General features: G+C 43.4%; 1 protein-coding gene across 1 annotated transcript in view; it reads right to left on the bottom strand.

The window, feature by feature from the left end:
• Nucleotides 1-1,298: 1,298 nt before the first annotated feature.
• Nsun7 (NOP2/Sun RNA methyltransferase family member 7) overlaps nucleotides 1,299-16,711 on the bottom strand; it is a 57,085-nt gene continuing 41,672 nt past the window's right edge. Inside the window, exons 11-13 of the mRNA XM_032917154.1 lie at nucleotides 4,367-4,490; nucleotides 3,363-3,887; nucleotides 1,299-1,482 (exon numbers count right to left, since the gene is read on the bottom strand). Of these exons, the coding sequence (XP_032773045.1) occupies nucleotides 1,438-1,482; nucleotides 3,363-3,887; nucleotides 4,367-4,490 (694 nt within the window). The 3' untranslated portion in view covers nucleotides 1,299-1,437. The remainder of the gene's footprint in view (nucleotides 1,483-3,362; nucleotides 3,888-4,366; nucleotides 4,491-16,711) is intronic.

Below are 16,711 nucleotides of genomic sequence, written 5' to 3'. Positions count from 1 at the left end.
CTGTTGGCACTGCTACTTTTATTGTTTTAATCCACATTAGGGGTTTAAGAAGGACACATAACAAACTATTCAAAACTGGACCTCTTAACTTGTAGCCCCAAACTCCCCTTAATGTGTGGTATATTCAATTTGTGAGCATTTCAACACAAGACTTCAGAAGACACATGTCTCCCTGATATTAGCACAATTTAATGAAACTGAAAGCTCTCTAGTCGGCCCGGTTTAACCTAATATCTGATGTGTTTATAGCCAGTAAGAGAGTAATTGGGCTTGTTTTGGCATACTGGTGGTGTGGCCCAGTGGTATAGCTCTTACACCACATGTGCGGGGATCGGAGTTTAGCCCCTGGAGAGGACAGGAGGAAAGGTTGGCACTTCAAGGCTGTGAAGACATCTCCAGGCGGCCACATCAGCCGCTTCCTCCTGAGAGGACATCTCGTTTCTTTGCGTTGCCGTTTGCTGTGGACCACGTTTACATGTAAAATGTCGTGGGAATAAATGTAGCTGCATAAAAGCATTGACTCGTTGATCTGATAGCCAGGCCACATATATAAGAAACACATACAAATTTAGTGTCTCTTCGGTAATTTTATTTTTTGTATTCTTACTTCAAATTAAACTTTTTTTAAAAAAAAATCATTTTAGTAATGTAAGGTTCTGCTTTCATTAGAGTTTATGTTCTCCCATTTGTTAAAAATTAGGATGTAGTTATTTTTACATTTTATGTCAGTAAAGTGAGGTGGCATTCTGAACACAGAAACCCGTCTTATCGGCAGCTGGAATTTTTTGATAAGCAACTTTTAGGGTTAAGGTATTTCAACACACACACATGCATGCACACACACAAAGTCTGCCTTTCATTCTTAGAAGACTGAGGAGCAGAGATGGGAAGCCCTTAAATCCAAAATGGAAGTCAATCACTAGACGGTCAATTGGGTCTGTTTTAACTCTGACATTCAGGGGAAAAATAATTAAAAATGTGTACCCAAGTTTTGTTCATTTGCTGTGTTGTGTTGTCTGGTCTTTGAGATGGGTCTCATAATATGACCCAGATTGGCCTTGAACTGATGGCAATCCTCCTGCCCCAGCCTCCTGGGATTATAATGTGTGCCCCCCACACCCCACCTTCTCTTACGCTATTAAAGACAACTCTCAATGGACAACATTTCATCCTGCTTTTGGGGTTTATACTGGTAAATAGTTTCAGGTAAAAAACACGAATTTATTTGGGCAAGACTCTGGGTTCAACCCCCAGCACCACAAAGTAAATAAATAAAACTATGAGTAGTTACTGCAGCATTTGAATGCTATCATTTGATGATTTCTTTTATTTTGCCAACACTTTAAGAAGATCAAGAAGTTGAAATGCCAGTTAAAACAGTGTGGTCAGCAGTCTTCACTAGAGTTCTCTTAGGTTGCTTTTATCCTGTTTTTCTTCTTACTTTATCAGGAAATTATTGATCCTGTCCTCCCTAGAAGAGTCCTAAAGAAGAGCAGAGTCTCCATGAATGTGCAAAGAGAAGACTGACTTAGTGCAACATACATAGTAGGAGATACCCAAGTGGTGACAGGAACCATGTGCTGCTAGAGATTAGAAAATCCCCTTCGGAGCAGAGTTAGCCCAGAAAGTAGAGTGAGAGTGAAGGCTTTGGCCTGAGCTCCCATGGGATGAAATGACAGCTCCTCTCTGAACAGTAGTAGGTTAGGCTGCACCCCAAGACACATCCTTTAAAGAGATTCGAGGTCCGTGTCTTGGTAAGGAGCAGTGCGGGCTTGTGGTTTAGAAAGCTGGGGATGGGAAGTAGCACCCGGAACACGCTGAGCAGGGGCCCAGTCAGGATCCTACTGTGCAGCTCTTGGCTAGACGAACTGGGAACCCTTGTGTCTGCCTCCTACGTCCTGTGCTTTTCAAGAATCAACTAACAAAAACGCCCCAGAATATAAACATAAACCTCTTAAGTACAAAACTCATTTTCTTCACTCAGATTTTAATGAAAATATAAATCGTTAGCTAAAATAAAACTACTATGAAAACCAAACCCATCAAGCCTCTGTCCTTCCCACCTCAAGTGAGACAAAAAGGCCCCCCAGAGCTGAGGCCGACTCCGGTCTACTGCAGTCCTGCTACCTGAATGGGGCGTTTAGAACTCAGAAATCTATGCAGTTGGATAAGAGCTTTACATTCAAACTCTAAATGTGTCTGGATTTTAAAAAAAAAAAAAAGAATTGTAATCATAACTTTATTTAATGTCAAACAATTTCTGTTGCCATGATGAAAAAAAATCGGACCCAGAAATGATAATCATGTCAGTATTACTAGGCAATGGTGAGTACCGCTAAGAGTAGTTGACGTTTGATGTAATTAGCACAGTGCTACAGTATATTCTAATTATGTACCAGAAATGAGTCACCAAGGTCAGATCCCTTTGTGCCACTGGAATGACCTGTGTGAGATTCGGCTGTGCCACCTGATCTCAGCACAGAGTCAGAGACCTGAGTTCCTTCAATGATATGTCACTTCTGTTCTACAGCTCAGAATCCTTAGGTGGGAACGTGCTCCCTGTCCCTTCTCCAACAAAGTTTGGCATAAACGGAAGGGAGGGACTGTCGTGCTCAGTCTCTCGGGATTATGGAGAGTCTCCAGAAACCTTTCTTTTCTTCTGAATGAACATCTGGACTGTGCACATCTGGCACTTGGGGTTTCCTGTGCTTCCTACTCCACTCAAAGGTCAGTCTACTAGAGAGCCTCCTGGCATGCCCTGTCTCGGGAGCAGGGGGTCGCTTGCAGAAAAGGCCTCAACTGGGATTCAGGAGGTTTCAGCTACAGCAACTGCCCGGCTAAGGCATGGTCTCGGTTTCCTGGCTAGAGCTGGAGCAGGCTGGAAAGAACAGCATTTATCTCAGGACTCTACCAAGCCCCTCAGTGAAGTCTGCAAGTCAGCCTACTGGCAGGGATCCTGGGTTCCCTTCAGGAAAGACAGCCATGCTCTGCCCACACTTCAAACCTCCCCAGACTGAGACAAGGCCTAACAGCTGATCTGGTCTGCAACTGGACTTCCTGAAAGAGCTTATGAGCGCTGAGCTGAGGAAGCCTTAGCTTTGCTCACTCAGCCCCTCCAGTGTTACCCTCATCTGTCCTCATTCTCTCTCTGAATGTTCTATTGCATTGGAGGGTACTAAGTGACCAAAAGCACCAGTATCTTATGTAACAGTGTCTAAACGTGGACAAAGCCCAGCCACCCTGTCACGAGGGCCACACAGTCAGAGCCATGGTCTAGGATGCCTGACGAAGGAGGAAGGTACGCTCTCCTTAGCCTTCTCCTTTCTTCTGGACATTGATGTAAGATGGCTGGGCACACCAACCTTTGATCCAATGAAGCGGTAATAATAATGGGTGCCTGGCATCTGAAACCTGGGTCCCTGGGGGCTCGAGAATGGGAACGTCACTGGAGGCAGAATGATTTCAACCGGTTTCAGAGGAATCCCTTTGCCTTCTGGCCGAGGTCTCCCAAAGCTTCCCGCCTTTTCTGACGGCCTGGTGGTCCTCACCAGTGGGGTCGTTAAAGGCTTGCTGGGCTTTCTGATCTGGGAGGCGGCGGCCACTTGAGGCGCGGGTTTTGCAGGGGGAGGCGTTTTCACTGCACTGGCTTTGCTTTCTCGATGCAGGAACTCAGTGATTTTCATTTGGATGCTGTTGTCGGCGCCAGTCACTGACGAATGCTCGTGAGCCAGGTCCGCCTGGGGAGGGGCTTTGGGCAGTGGGGCTTTTGCTTTTTTCCTTTTCTTGTCCCGTTTGAGTGTCTTCCCAACCTCAACCCCGTCCAGTAGACCTTTGGCCGCCGCCCGGGCCAGAACATCTTTCACTGACACTGTCTCAGATGGGTCTCGCTGCAATGAAAGCAGGCAGTTGTTAGTGTAGGAGGGGTCATCATTGCTGTACAAAGTGTAAATATGTCAGCGATTTGGTGGAAATTAAAACATATTAAAGTAAGTGATTTTTAGGCCTTAGTTCCTAATATAACTCAGAAGCCCCGGCAAATAACTTTTTCTAGGTTCAACTTCCCCATCTACAAACCTCACAAGAACCCAAGAGTCTACGTTAGGGTAGGGAAGAACACTAGACAGTTGGTGGACTTCTGGGAGAGATGGGAACGGAGGGCAAGCCCAGGAGGGACACTGAGGGGATCATGGAGAGTGGAGACATTTTGCCACACAGCATGATCCAGATCTTGCTCTTCGGCTGCTCGTGAAACACAATCGAGCCACTGTCAAGTGGTCCCGAAGTGGGTTCCCATGATGGGGGTTGGTTATTTTCAATTCCAAAGTATGTCATGGGTTGGGAGCTTGGGAGCTTTCCTCCTTCTTACCTCTCTTGTTAAGATAGAAAGAAAACAGCCATTGGTAATATCAGATGGCTCCAGTCTGAAAAACCTATCCATAGACAGTTCTATCTCTTTTAAGGAGCACAGCGGGAGCACGGGAGGACTGAGTCTGCAGGGGGAAGAGAAGCATTCCATGGTTAAGATGGCTCTACGTACACCTCAACTCTCTTTCCTATTTTGCCAATCACTTAAGGGGGTAAAAAACCTCAAATAAGAAAACATGCTGACACTGTTCCCTGACCCCAATTTTAAATTGAAGGCTCAATATTTCATATTAGCTCATAATTTATTTTATGTCCTAAGTCTCTAAGTAGCTGTGCTAAGAATAACAACCTTCTAACAAACTGAAAACCTCTCTAAGGATTAATGTGTCATCAAAATAGATGAGTACAGCGATCAGAAATGTATGGCACCAGAACTGGTGGTGTGGCTCAGGTGGTAGCGTGCTTCCGACAGGAAGCCATGGATTGGCTCCTCAGCAACTGGGGCTGGGGGCATGGATTTGTAATCCACTTGGGATGTAGACAGGAGGAACGGAAGTTCGAGGACATAGTTAGCTACATAGCAAGGGCAAAGGCCGTTCCCGGGATATAAAAGACCCTATCTCAAAACAAGAAAGCAACAAGCCAAACCATGGTGCTGGTGAGATGGTTCAGCAGGTAAAAGCACAAGTCTGATGACCTGCATTCAATTCCTAACACACATAGAGGGAGAACCACTGACTCTCAAGGGACCCTCTCACCATTACATTTACTCAATGGCATGTGCATACATGGGTATGCATGGGTACATGTGTACACACACAAAGTTCAACACTACACCACAAACACACACACACACACACACACACACACACACACACACACACACACACACAGAGTTCAAAGTCATTCTCAACTACATAGAGAGTTTGAGGCCAGCCTAAGATACACAAGAGCCTGTGTCACAAAAGAAAATCATATAAGACTTTCTAACACAAATAGAAAACCTCTTAATTACTGTTTATAATTTTCTGTTTGAAATTTAATTTCTCATTTAATAGCAAATTTATTTATAAAAGTTCACCAGCAGCCTGAAAATCACCCTGTGTTCAGCAAGTAGCTCCCATGTGGCTGGGACAACTGTGGATAAGGACATGTCATTTGGGAAAGAGGTAGAGTAGATGACCTCAAATGACTTGCTGTAGAGTCTGTTAGAGCAGGGGATAGTGGAACTTGCTCTGCAGGCCAGACTCACAGCCAGCCAACCCATCCTGAAGAGGAATATACCCTCGCCAGATCACCTGAAACTTATTGTGTACACAAATGCAATTTTTGTTCGTTTGTTTGAGATAGGCTCTCACTATGCAGCCCTGGCTAGCTTAGGAATATGTAGACCAGGCTCGAGCTCAGACATCCTTTGCTTGCAGAGTTCTGGGATTACAGGCACTCGCTACCACTCCCAGCCAACTGCTTTTAATCTGACGGGATGCCACAAGTAGAAAGTTCCACTTTTGACTTCAGGTATCAGATCACACTCAAAACACTAGTATGTTAAAATATTGTCAAAAATTACTCTCAGCTTTCTGTAAAGATGCATATGAAATGTAGCCTTCCATTCCCACCCCAATACCTCATGTACATATAAATATTCCAACATCTAAAACTATACAAACTCTGGAGTGTTTTTTGTCCCAATCATTTTATATATAGGACACTTAACCAGTCTACGTATGTTCTCTATGCAAACAGAAGTTACCTTTAATTTATGTATAAAGAATACTCAGTGAAATCCATTCTAGTTATTAATGTAGAATCATGGTCTCCAAACATAAATATGAAGATTCTTAGTTTTAATTCACTGATAAATTGCTAGTACCTAGTAGAACATCTGACACATGCTGGGTATTCAATACATAATTGTTTAAAATCCTAGTATATTTATCTATAGTCATGCTAATAGTAGTAGTATAAATTCATAAATAAGATTAGACAAGTCATCTTCCAGAAATTATCCCCACAAAATGGTTTCAGGATTCAAGTTTATAGCCTATTTCTTTAAATATAAAATATTATTACACCCAGTGTCTTGATCTAGATGGTGACATTTGGGATTTTTTTTAAGTTGGCATTATATGAGAATGTGGATTTATAATTGCTGAATGGACAGAGACCTTTGGAGATGTTAAGTAGAGTGAGTGTCTTCTGCAAATGAGAAGGGTAAATTTTAGGAAACTGCAGAATTAGACTGTGGTGTGGTGAACAGCAGTGCTCCCTCGCCCTGCCAAAGTTTAAGTCTACTCAGAACCCGAGAGGAGGTCTTGCTGGAGAACAGAATCCCTTGGAGTTAGAGAACACTAACTCTAGTGTCTGTGTGAATGCAGATGCGGAGACTCAGCTAAATTGCCAGCAACTACCAAAGCCTGGAGCCTTCTCCACGATAGACTCTACAAGTATTTGACACTGTGTCTAGAATTTTGGATCTCCAGAACCATACATGAAGAAAGAATCTGTCAAGTTAAAAGTTCAAGTTTTTAATTAAAAAATATTTTTTAATGGAATGCTGAGGGAGGTGGGAGTTTGAGTACAAGTGTGAAACCCTAGGTCCAGTCTCCAGTATGGGAGGGAGGGAGAAAAAGTAAGCAAGCCAGTCCCACAACACCCAGAGGAAGTCAAACTCCCAGGTGCTCTAACACACCCAGGATCAGAGGTGAGGCCACAACATCTGCTCCAACAACCAGCAAAACTGGATCCCCCAGGATCCAGGGACACAGAAATCCCTGCCCAGCCAGGGGCACAGATCCCTTCCAGTCTTAACCAGTGCCCTAAGCAGACCTTGGGCTCTGGCTCTGCACCAAGTACCACAACACCCAGAGGAAGCCAGGTGCTCTAACATGCCCAGAATCAGAGGTGCTCTGAAATGCCCAAGATCACAGGATCACAGAGGAAGCTCGACTCCCAGGAGATAGGATAGCTCAACCAGGATCTAGGATCACAGAGACAGCTGAACTCCGAGGAGTTCTGACACAAACAGGATCACAGGAGGGACAGGCTGCAGTCAGAGACAGCAAGGGCAGATTAACAGTAGAGATAAGCAGATGACAAGAGGCAAGCACAAGAACATAAGCAACAGAAACCAAGGTTACTTGGCATCATCAAAACCCAGTTCTCCCACTATAGGAAGTCCTGGATACCCCCATCACACTGGAAAAGCAAGATTTTGGTTTAAAATCACATCTCATGATGGTGATAGAAGACTTTAGGAAAGACATAAATAACTTCCTTAAAGAAATACAGGAGAACACAGGTAAACGGGCAGAAACCCTTAAAAAAGAAACACAAAAATCCTTTAAAGAATTACAGGAAAACACAACCAAACAGGTAAGGGAATTGAACAAAACCATCCAGGATCTAAAAGTGGAAATAGAAACAATAAAGAAATCACAAAGGGAGATAACCTTGGAGATAGAAAACCTAGGAAAGAGATCGGGAGTCATAGACGAAAGCATCACCGACAGAACACAAGAGAAAGAGAGAATCTCAGGGGCAGAAGACACCATAAAAAACATTGACACAACAATCAAAGAAAATGCAAAATGCAAAAAACTCCTAACCCAAAACATCCAGGAAATCCAGGACACAATGAGAGGACCAAACCTAAGGATAATAAATATAGAAGAGAATGAAGATTCCCAACTTAAAGGACCAGTAAATATATTCAACAAAATTATACAAGAAAACTTCCCTAACCTAAAGAAAGAAATGCCCATAAACATATAAGAAGCCTACAGAACTCCAAATAGACTGGACCAGAAAAGAAACTCCTTCTGTCACATAATAGTCAAAACACCAAATGCACGAAACAAAGAATATTAAAAGCAGTAAGGGAAAAAGTTCAAGTAACATATAAAGGCAGACCTATCAGAATTATATCAGACTTCTCACCAAAGACTATGAAAGCCAGAAGATCCTGGGCAGATGTCATACAGACCCTAAGAGAATACAAATGCCAGCCCAGGCTACTATATCCAGCAAAATTCTCAATTAACATAGATGGAGAAACCAAGATATTCCGTTACAAAACCAAATTTACACAATATCTTCTTCACACAAATCTAGCTCTACAAAGGATAACAGATGGAAAACTCCAACACAAGGAGGAAACCTACACCCTAGAAAAGCAAGAAAGTAACCTTCTTTCAACAATCCCCCCCCAACAAAATAGCCACACAAACATAATTCCACATCTAACAACCAAAATAACAGAAAGCAACAATCATTATTCCTTAATATCTCTTAACATTGATGGACCCGATTCCCCAATAAAAAGACATAGACTGACTGGATATGTAAAGAGGGTCCAGCATTTTGCTGCATAGGGGAAATGCACCTCAGTGACAAAGACAGACACTACCTCAGAGTAAAAGGCTGGAAAATTTGTTTCCAAGCAAATGATCCCAAGAAACAAGCTGGAGTAGCCATTCTAATATCGAATAAAATTGACTTTCATCCAAAAGTTACACTTAAGAGTCCCACAGTTTTTAACATATTAAAAGTTCAATTCCTTTAAAATATCCAATATCTTTTAAAATTCAAAGTCTTTTTAAAATTCAGAGTCTCTTAACTGGAGGCTCCACTAAAATGCTTTCTTCCTTCAAGAGGGAAAACTATCAGGGCACAGTCACAACCAAAATCGAAATCAAACTCTAACCAGCCAATGTCTGGGGTACACCCACATTCTTCTAGGCTCCGCCACAGGCTTGGGTCACTTCTCCAGCTCTGCCCTTTGTAGCACACACCTTGTGTTCTAGGTTCCAGATGCCTGTTCTCCACTGCTGCTGCTGTTCTTAGTGGTCATCTCATGGTATTGGCATCCCCAAAACATTGCTGTCTTCCACTGCAACTAGGCTTCACCAATACCCTCTCATAGGCTTTCTTCATGGTGCCAAGCTTCAACTCCTTTGCATGACCACTTCAGTCCTGGGTCATCAATTGGAACTGAGGGTGCACCTTCACCAATGGCCTTCCATGGCCTCTCACAGTGCCCAGTCTCATCTGCTCTTCATGACTCCTTCATGCCTTCAAAACCAGTACTACCTGGGTGACTCTTACACACTAACAAGTCCAGCCACAGAATAAGGTACAAACTTGTTTTTTTTGTGGAACACAGCTTCTTTGTGCTCTCAGAAAACACTTCCCAGATTTCACCTCAATGATGCTGGTCTCTTCTTTATCGCCACTAATCTCTTAGCTCCAGCTGACCAGCATCAATCGTCCCAGTAATGCAAAGGTTTCGCTTTAGTAGTTCTGGGATCTTGTTAATCACAGCTGATTCTTCAGCCCCAGCTAACCAAAACCACAGAATCGTCACAATCAAAACAGCAACATCCCTGAAAATAATCTTTAATCTTCCCTCTAAAATTTCATAAGCCAGGCCTCCATCTTCTGCACTGTTCTCAACATTATCTTCCAAGTACCTATAGAATATTCCACAGAGCTCTTAACATCCCAATAGCTCTTCTAGCTCAAAGTTCCCAAGTCCTTCCACAGTCCTCCCCAAGACATGGTCAGGTTGTCACAGGAATACCCTGCTCCTGGTACCATTTTCTCTTAGTCAGGGTTTCTATTCCTGCACAAATATTATGACCAAGAATCAAGTTGGGGAGGAAGGGGTTTATTCAGCTTATACTTCCACATTGCTGTTCATCACCAAAGGAAGTCAGGACTGGAACTCAAGCAGGGCAAGAAGCAGGAGCTGGTGCAGAGGTCATGGAGAGATGTCACTTACTGGCTTGCTTCCCCTGGCTTGCTCAGCTTGCTGTCTTATAGAACCCTAGACTTCCAGCCCAGGGATAGCACCACCCACAATGGGCTAGGTGCTCCCACCTTAATCACTAGTTGAGAAAATGCCTTACAGCTGGGTCTCATGGAGGCGTTTCCTCAACTGGGGCTCCTTTCTCTGTGGTAACTCCAGCCTGTGTCAAGTTGACACACAAAACCCAGCCAGTACAGTTATCAAAAAAGACAAGGAAGGACACATTATACTTGTCAAATGAAAAATCTACCAAGATATACTTTCAATTCTGAACATCTATGCTCTAAATGCAAGGTCACCCACATTCTTAATAACTTTACTAAAGCTCAAAGCACACATAGCACCTCACACAATAATAGTGAGAGACTTCAACAATGGAAAGATCATGGAAACAGAAACTAAACAGAGACACAGTGAAACTAACAGAAGTTATGAACCAAATGGATATAACATATTTATAGAACATTTTATCCTAAAACAAAATACTTTCTTCTCAGCACCTCATAGTACCTTCTCCAAAATTGACCATGTAATTGGTCACAAAACAGCAGATAGAAGAAGATTGAAATCATCCCTTGCATCCTATCAGATCACCACAGACTAAGGCTGGTCTTCAATACCAACAAAAACAACAGAAAGCCCACAAACACATGGAAGCTGAACAATGCTCTACTCAATGATAACTTGGTCAAAGAAGAAATAAAGAAAGAAATTGAAGACTTCTTAGAATTTAATGAAAATGAAGGCACAACATACCAACACTTATGGGACACAATGAAAGCAGTGCTAAGAGGAAAACTCAGCTCTGAGTGCCTCCAAAAAGAAACTTAATTAATATAGTAAACATGGCCATCTTGCGGAGAGCAATCTACAGATACAATGTAATCCCCATCAAAATTCCAACTCAATTCTTCAGAGACTTAGAAAGTGCAATTTGGAATAACAAAAAACCCAGGATAGCTAAAACTATCCTCAACAATAAAAGGACTTCAGGGGGAATCACTATCCCTGAACTCAAGCAGTATTACAAAGCAATAGTGATAAAAGCTGTATGGTATTGGTACAGAGACAGGCAGGCAGATCAATGGAATAGAATTGAAGACCCCGAAATGAATCCACACACCTATAGTCACTTGATCTTTGACAAAGGAGCTAAAACTATCCAGTGGAAAAAAGACAGCATTTTCAACAAATGGTGCTGGTTCTACTGGCAGTCACATGTAGAAGAATGTAAATTGATCCATTCTTATCCCCTTGTACAAAGCTCAAGTCAAAGTGGATCAAGGACCTCCACATAAAACCAGATACACTCAAACTAATAGAAGAAGTGGGGAAGAGCCTCTAACACATGGGCACTGGGGAAATTTTCCTGAACAGAACACCAATGGCTTATGCTCTAAAATCAGCAATTGACAAATGGGACCTCATAAAATTGCAAAGCTTCTGTAAGGCAAAGGACACTATCACTAGAACAAAACGGCAACCAACAGATTAAGGAAAGATCTTTACCAACCCTGCATCTGATAGAGGGCTAATATTCAATATATACAAAGAACTCAAGAAGTTAGACTCCAGAGAACCAAATAACCCTATTAAAAAATGGGGTACAGAGCTAAATAAAGAATTCTCAACCAAGGAATATCAAGTGGCCAAGAAGCACCTAAAGAAATGTTTGACATCCTTAGTCATCAGGCAGCGGGCTGTGAAAGGTACCCTGATTCCTGGTCAAGATAGGTCGAATCCCCAGGATCCTAAAAGGGACAGAAGGCACATTCCCAGTCTCCCAGGATATCAGGACCTTCTCATGTAGCTGTAGCTCTCGACAGACCCTGTAGAAAGGTTTGAGACAGATCAGTCACATAGGGCAACGCCCCAAGCCCCTCCTCCACAGGTGAGGATGTAACCATACATGTAGGTTCAAGACAGATCAGACTGAGAAGCAGGACCACGCCCCAAATACGTAATGAGGTCTTCCCAAGCTCTCAGGTCAAACCAATAGAAAGTACCTGCTGTCAGACACTGACCCATCCAAAACCTGTTCAAAAGGATTAAATGTGTGCAGGAATTATTCCATCACCTGAGGGCTTCTGTCATAAGAGCTGTAACACTGCAGCCGCTTGGGGAAGAGATTTGCTCTCCCTAAATCAATGCCAGAAGCTTCCCTGAACCCCTCACTGGCTAGTCAGTCTCCTGCTGGCTCAGCCTGGGCAACCAGCAAGCAGCAGTGGCAGAAAAAAGGACCAGCAACAGGAGGCAGTGGAAGCAGTGCCCCCCTCCCTGTCTGAGTTCTCCCACCCTCACCCAAACTAGAGCACCTAGCTGGGCAAGAGATCTCCATGGGTAGCCCCCAGTGCACAGAGACACAATCAGAGTAATGCAAATCAAAACAACCCTGAGATTCCACCTCACACCAGTCAGAATGGCTAAGATCAAAAACTCAGGTGACAGCAGATGCTGGCGAGGATGTGGAGAAAGAGGAACACTCCTCCATTGTTAGTGTGATTGTAAGCTGGTACAACCACTCTGGAAATCAGTCTGGCAATTCCTCAGAAAATTGGACATAGTAATATAGTAATATATATATATATACATACACACACACACACACACACACACACACACACACACACACACAGAGCTATACCACTCCTGGGCATATACCAAAAAAAGTTCCAACATACAACAAAGACACATGCTCTACTATGTTCATAGTATCCTTATTTATAATAGACAGAAGCTGGAAGGGACCCAGGTGTCCTTCAACAAAGGAATGGATATAAAAAATGTGGTACATTGACACAATGGAGTACTACTCAGTTATTAAAAACAATGACTTCACGAAATTCATAGGCAAATGGACGGAGCTAGAAAATATCCTCTTGAGTGAGGTAACCCAATCACCGAAACAACAACAACAAACAAACAAACAAAAAAACATGGTATGCACTCACTGATAAGTGGATATTAGCCCAAAAGCTCGAATTACTCAAGATACAATCCACAGACCACATGAAGCTCAAGAAGGACCACCAAAGTGCGGATGCTTCAGTCCTTCTTAGAAGTACGAACAAAACACTCACATGAGGAAATACAGAGACAAAGTATGGAGCAGAGACTGAAGGAAAGGCCATCCAGAGACTGTCACACTTAGGGATGCATTCCACACGCAGTCACCAAACGCTGTCACTATTGGGGATGCCAAGAGGTGCATGCTGACAGGAGCCTGATATAGCTGTATCCTGAGAGGCTCTGCCAGAGCCTGACAAATACAGAGGCAGATGCTTGCAGCCAACCATTGGACTGAGAACGGGGTCCCCAATTAAGGAGTTAAAGAAAGGACTGAGGTAACTGAAGGGGTTTTCAACCCCATATAAAGAGCAACACTATCAACCAACCAGAACCCCCAAGAGCTCCCAGGGACTAAACACCAACCAAAGAATACACATGGAGCGACCCATGGCTCCAGCCACATTTGTAGCAGAGGATGGCCTTGTGGGGCGTCGATGGCAGGAGAGGTCCTTGGTCCTGTGAAGGCTCAGTGCCCCGGTCTAGGAGAATGCCAGGGCAGGGAGGTGGGAGGGAGTGGCTGGGTGGGTGAGGGAGCACCCTCATGGAGGTAGTAGGGAGGACGGGATGAGGGGTTCCTGGAGGGGAAACTGGGATAGGGGATAATATTTGAAACCTAAATAAAGAAAATATCCAATAAAAGAAAAGAAATAATAAGCAATAACGTGAAATATTTTTAATTTATATGAAAATGCTTATGCTCTTAATATATAACAAAATATTAATTATCCTAATGAGAAACAGCTGAGTACACGACCATGCAATGTACAGAGTAAGTACCGTGGTCATTTAAAGATATTGGGTATTTTCTCTGAGCCGAGTACTGCCCATTTATTAAGTAGGCTCAGTCCCAACAAAGACCCACTGAGGTATTGACAGGAACTCTATTACTCCCACATTTGCCTCCTCTCCACTCACAGTGCCCTTTGTCACTTACAGATCGCCTATCTTGTTTAGTACAAATATCCCTCTCTAGGGAGGTAAATGTAGGGCCACGTCAGGAATGTGGCTGACTTCTCTCATACCACAGCAGAGCTTGGGTAAAGTCCTCAGTGCTGGGATTGCAGGCAGGAACCACCAATCCCAGCTTCAGGTAGGACTTCTTAAAACACTTTTTATTTGATTGGTGTGTGTGTGTGTGTGTGTGTGTGTGTGTGTGTGTGTGTGTGTGTGTGTGTGTGTGTGTGTGTGTGTGTGTGTTCATGCACGTGCGCATGCCTGTTAGTGCATGTATGGAGGAGATGTCCAAACATTGCATTTATGGGGGCCACAGATTGGCATTGGCCTCTATTGCCCTCCCCATTCCTTTCCTGAGGTACGGTCTCTAACTAAACCTGGAGTTCATTGGTTGGCTAGACTGGCTGACAAGATCATAAGACCTTCCTGTCTCCAACCTGTCCCCCTGACCACCATGACTACGTTGGGACTATGGGCACATGCAGCCACGCAAACCCCTTTACAAGGGTGCTGGAGTAAAGCACTTGCATAGGCCTGTATCATGGCATCTCAAGATCTAAATGAACTAAGTAGTTTGGGGTCAGTAAAAGGGAACATGAACAATAGGCGGGCAAGCACACTGGAGCACTCAATGATCCCTAGGCTAGTGAGATGGCTCAGTGGTTAGGGTGCCTGCCACCAAGCCTAATGACCTGGTACCCAGGACACACATTATGAGAGCAGAGAACCATCTCCAACAAGTTGACTGCTGACCTCCACATGCACACTGTGGCACACATATACCACACACACACACACACACACACACACACACACACACACACACACACACACACACACAGAATAAGTAAATAAATATAATTTTAAAAATTAATGGCGACTACAGGACATATAGTCTATCTCCCCAGGCAGTGCATAGAGACTTCTGACTGTGTCCACAAGTAGTTAATAGCTCCTTGAATATGCTTTTCAGATGGAGCTTAAATTTCAAACCAATCTAGAATGTGAATTACTGTTTTCAAATACAAATTGTATCTTTTTTATTATATTATAAATTGATCGTGGCTTACATGAATAGACAGCATATATCACTTCACTTTTGCTGTATTATATTCTCAAAAAATCTTAACCCTAGTGAACCAAGAACCGTACATGGGCAATCACTGATTTGGTGATGTCCCTGGTGAGCTCTGTCAGTAGATGGTAATTTAATTTAGCTACTATGATACTCAGTATTCTCAGGATATGTGGTTGACTGTCAACTATTATTATGCTGGCTAGTTTTATGTAAACTTGGCACAAGCTAGAGTCATCTAAAAGGAGGGACCCTCAGTTGAGAAAATGCCTCTATAATATCCAGTTGTAGGACATTTTCTTAATTAGTGATTGATGAGGGGAGGGTCTAGGCCATTGTGGGTAGTACGATCCCTAGGCTGATGGTCCTGGAATCTATAAGAAGGCAGGATGAGCAGTGCATGAGAAGAACAAGTCAGTAAGCGGCACCCTCCATGGCCTCTCATCAGCTGCTGCCCCTGTGTGAGTTCCTGCCCTAACTTCCTTCAGTGCTGGACTATGATGTGGAAGTCAAATAAATCACTTCCTCCACAGGTTGCTTTCAGATATGTTTCAGCACAGCAGTAGGAACCCTAAATAGGACAGAAATTGTCACAAAATAATGTGGTATTGCTGTGTCAGACCTGACCATGTTTTGGGGGGAGGGTTGTGGAGGGATTTTGAAAGTTTTAGCTGGAAAATCCATTGAGTATTCAAAGCTTTGATGAACTGCTCTGTGGAAACCTAGGAGAAAAGAGTATTGAGAGAAATGCAGGCAACGAAGACCTCAAGGCCCTTGCATATTTACCTTTTTGAATTAATATTATGTAGCTTTGGTTTTTTAGGCTGAAGAATCAACTGTGATCAACAAAAGACTGGAACCACTAAAGTGAAACTTTTGCTTTACTGAGACAATGGGTGTTGGTCAGCTGGAGCTGAGAGAACAGTGGTGATTAAGAAGAGACCAGCATTATCTGAGGTGACATCTTCTGGGAAGTGTTTCCTGAGAGTCAGTACACAGAAGCTGTGATTCAGGGCAGCCTACTGCTGGCAGCTAAACTTGATAGTTACTCATTGGTTCTGGTTTTGAAGATGTGAAGGGGTTATGGAGAACGGCTGAGTCTTGGCACCAGGAAGAGAGCCTGGGCGAGGCTGTTCATGAAAAGTTCAGCTCAGTTGCAGCAGAAGACCCCAGCATTTTGGTGATACCAGTACTATGGGACAATGGCCAAGAAAGCGGCAGCGGTGGCGGAATGGAGCCTGGCTGAGTTTAGAAGCTTGTCTTGTGTACAGCAGAGGGGGGAGCTGGAGAAATGACCCAAGCCTCTTGGAGGAGCCCAGAAGATGTGAGTCCCAAAATGTTGAACACTAGTTATTTACACTGTTGGAGCTTGGTTTTGCTTTGTTCAGATTGTGACTGTGCCCTGGTTCTTCCTTCTTGAAGTGAGAAAATATTTAAGT

The sequence above is a fragment of the Rattus rattus genome, chromosome 11 (assembly GCF_011064425.1).
Source record: "Rattus rattus isolate New Zealand chromosome 11, Rrattus_CSIRO_v1, whole genome shotgun sequence".
NCBI lineage: Eukaryota > Metazoa > Chordata > Mammalia > Rodentia > Muridae > Rattus > Rattus rattus.
The sequence above is the reverse complement of the archived record's forward strand: the minus strand, read 5'-3'. Positions and strand labels throughout refer to the sequence as shown.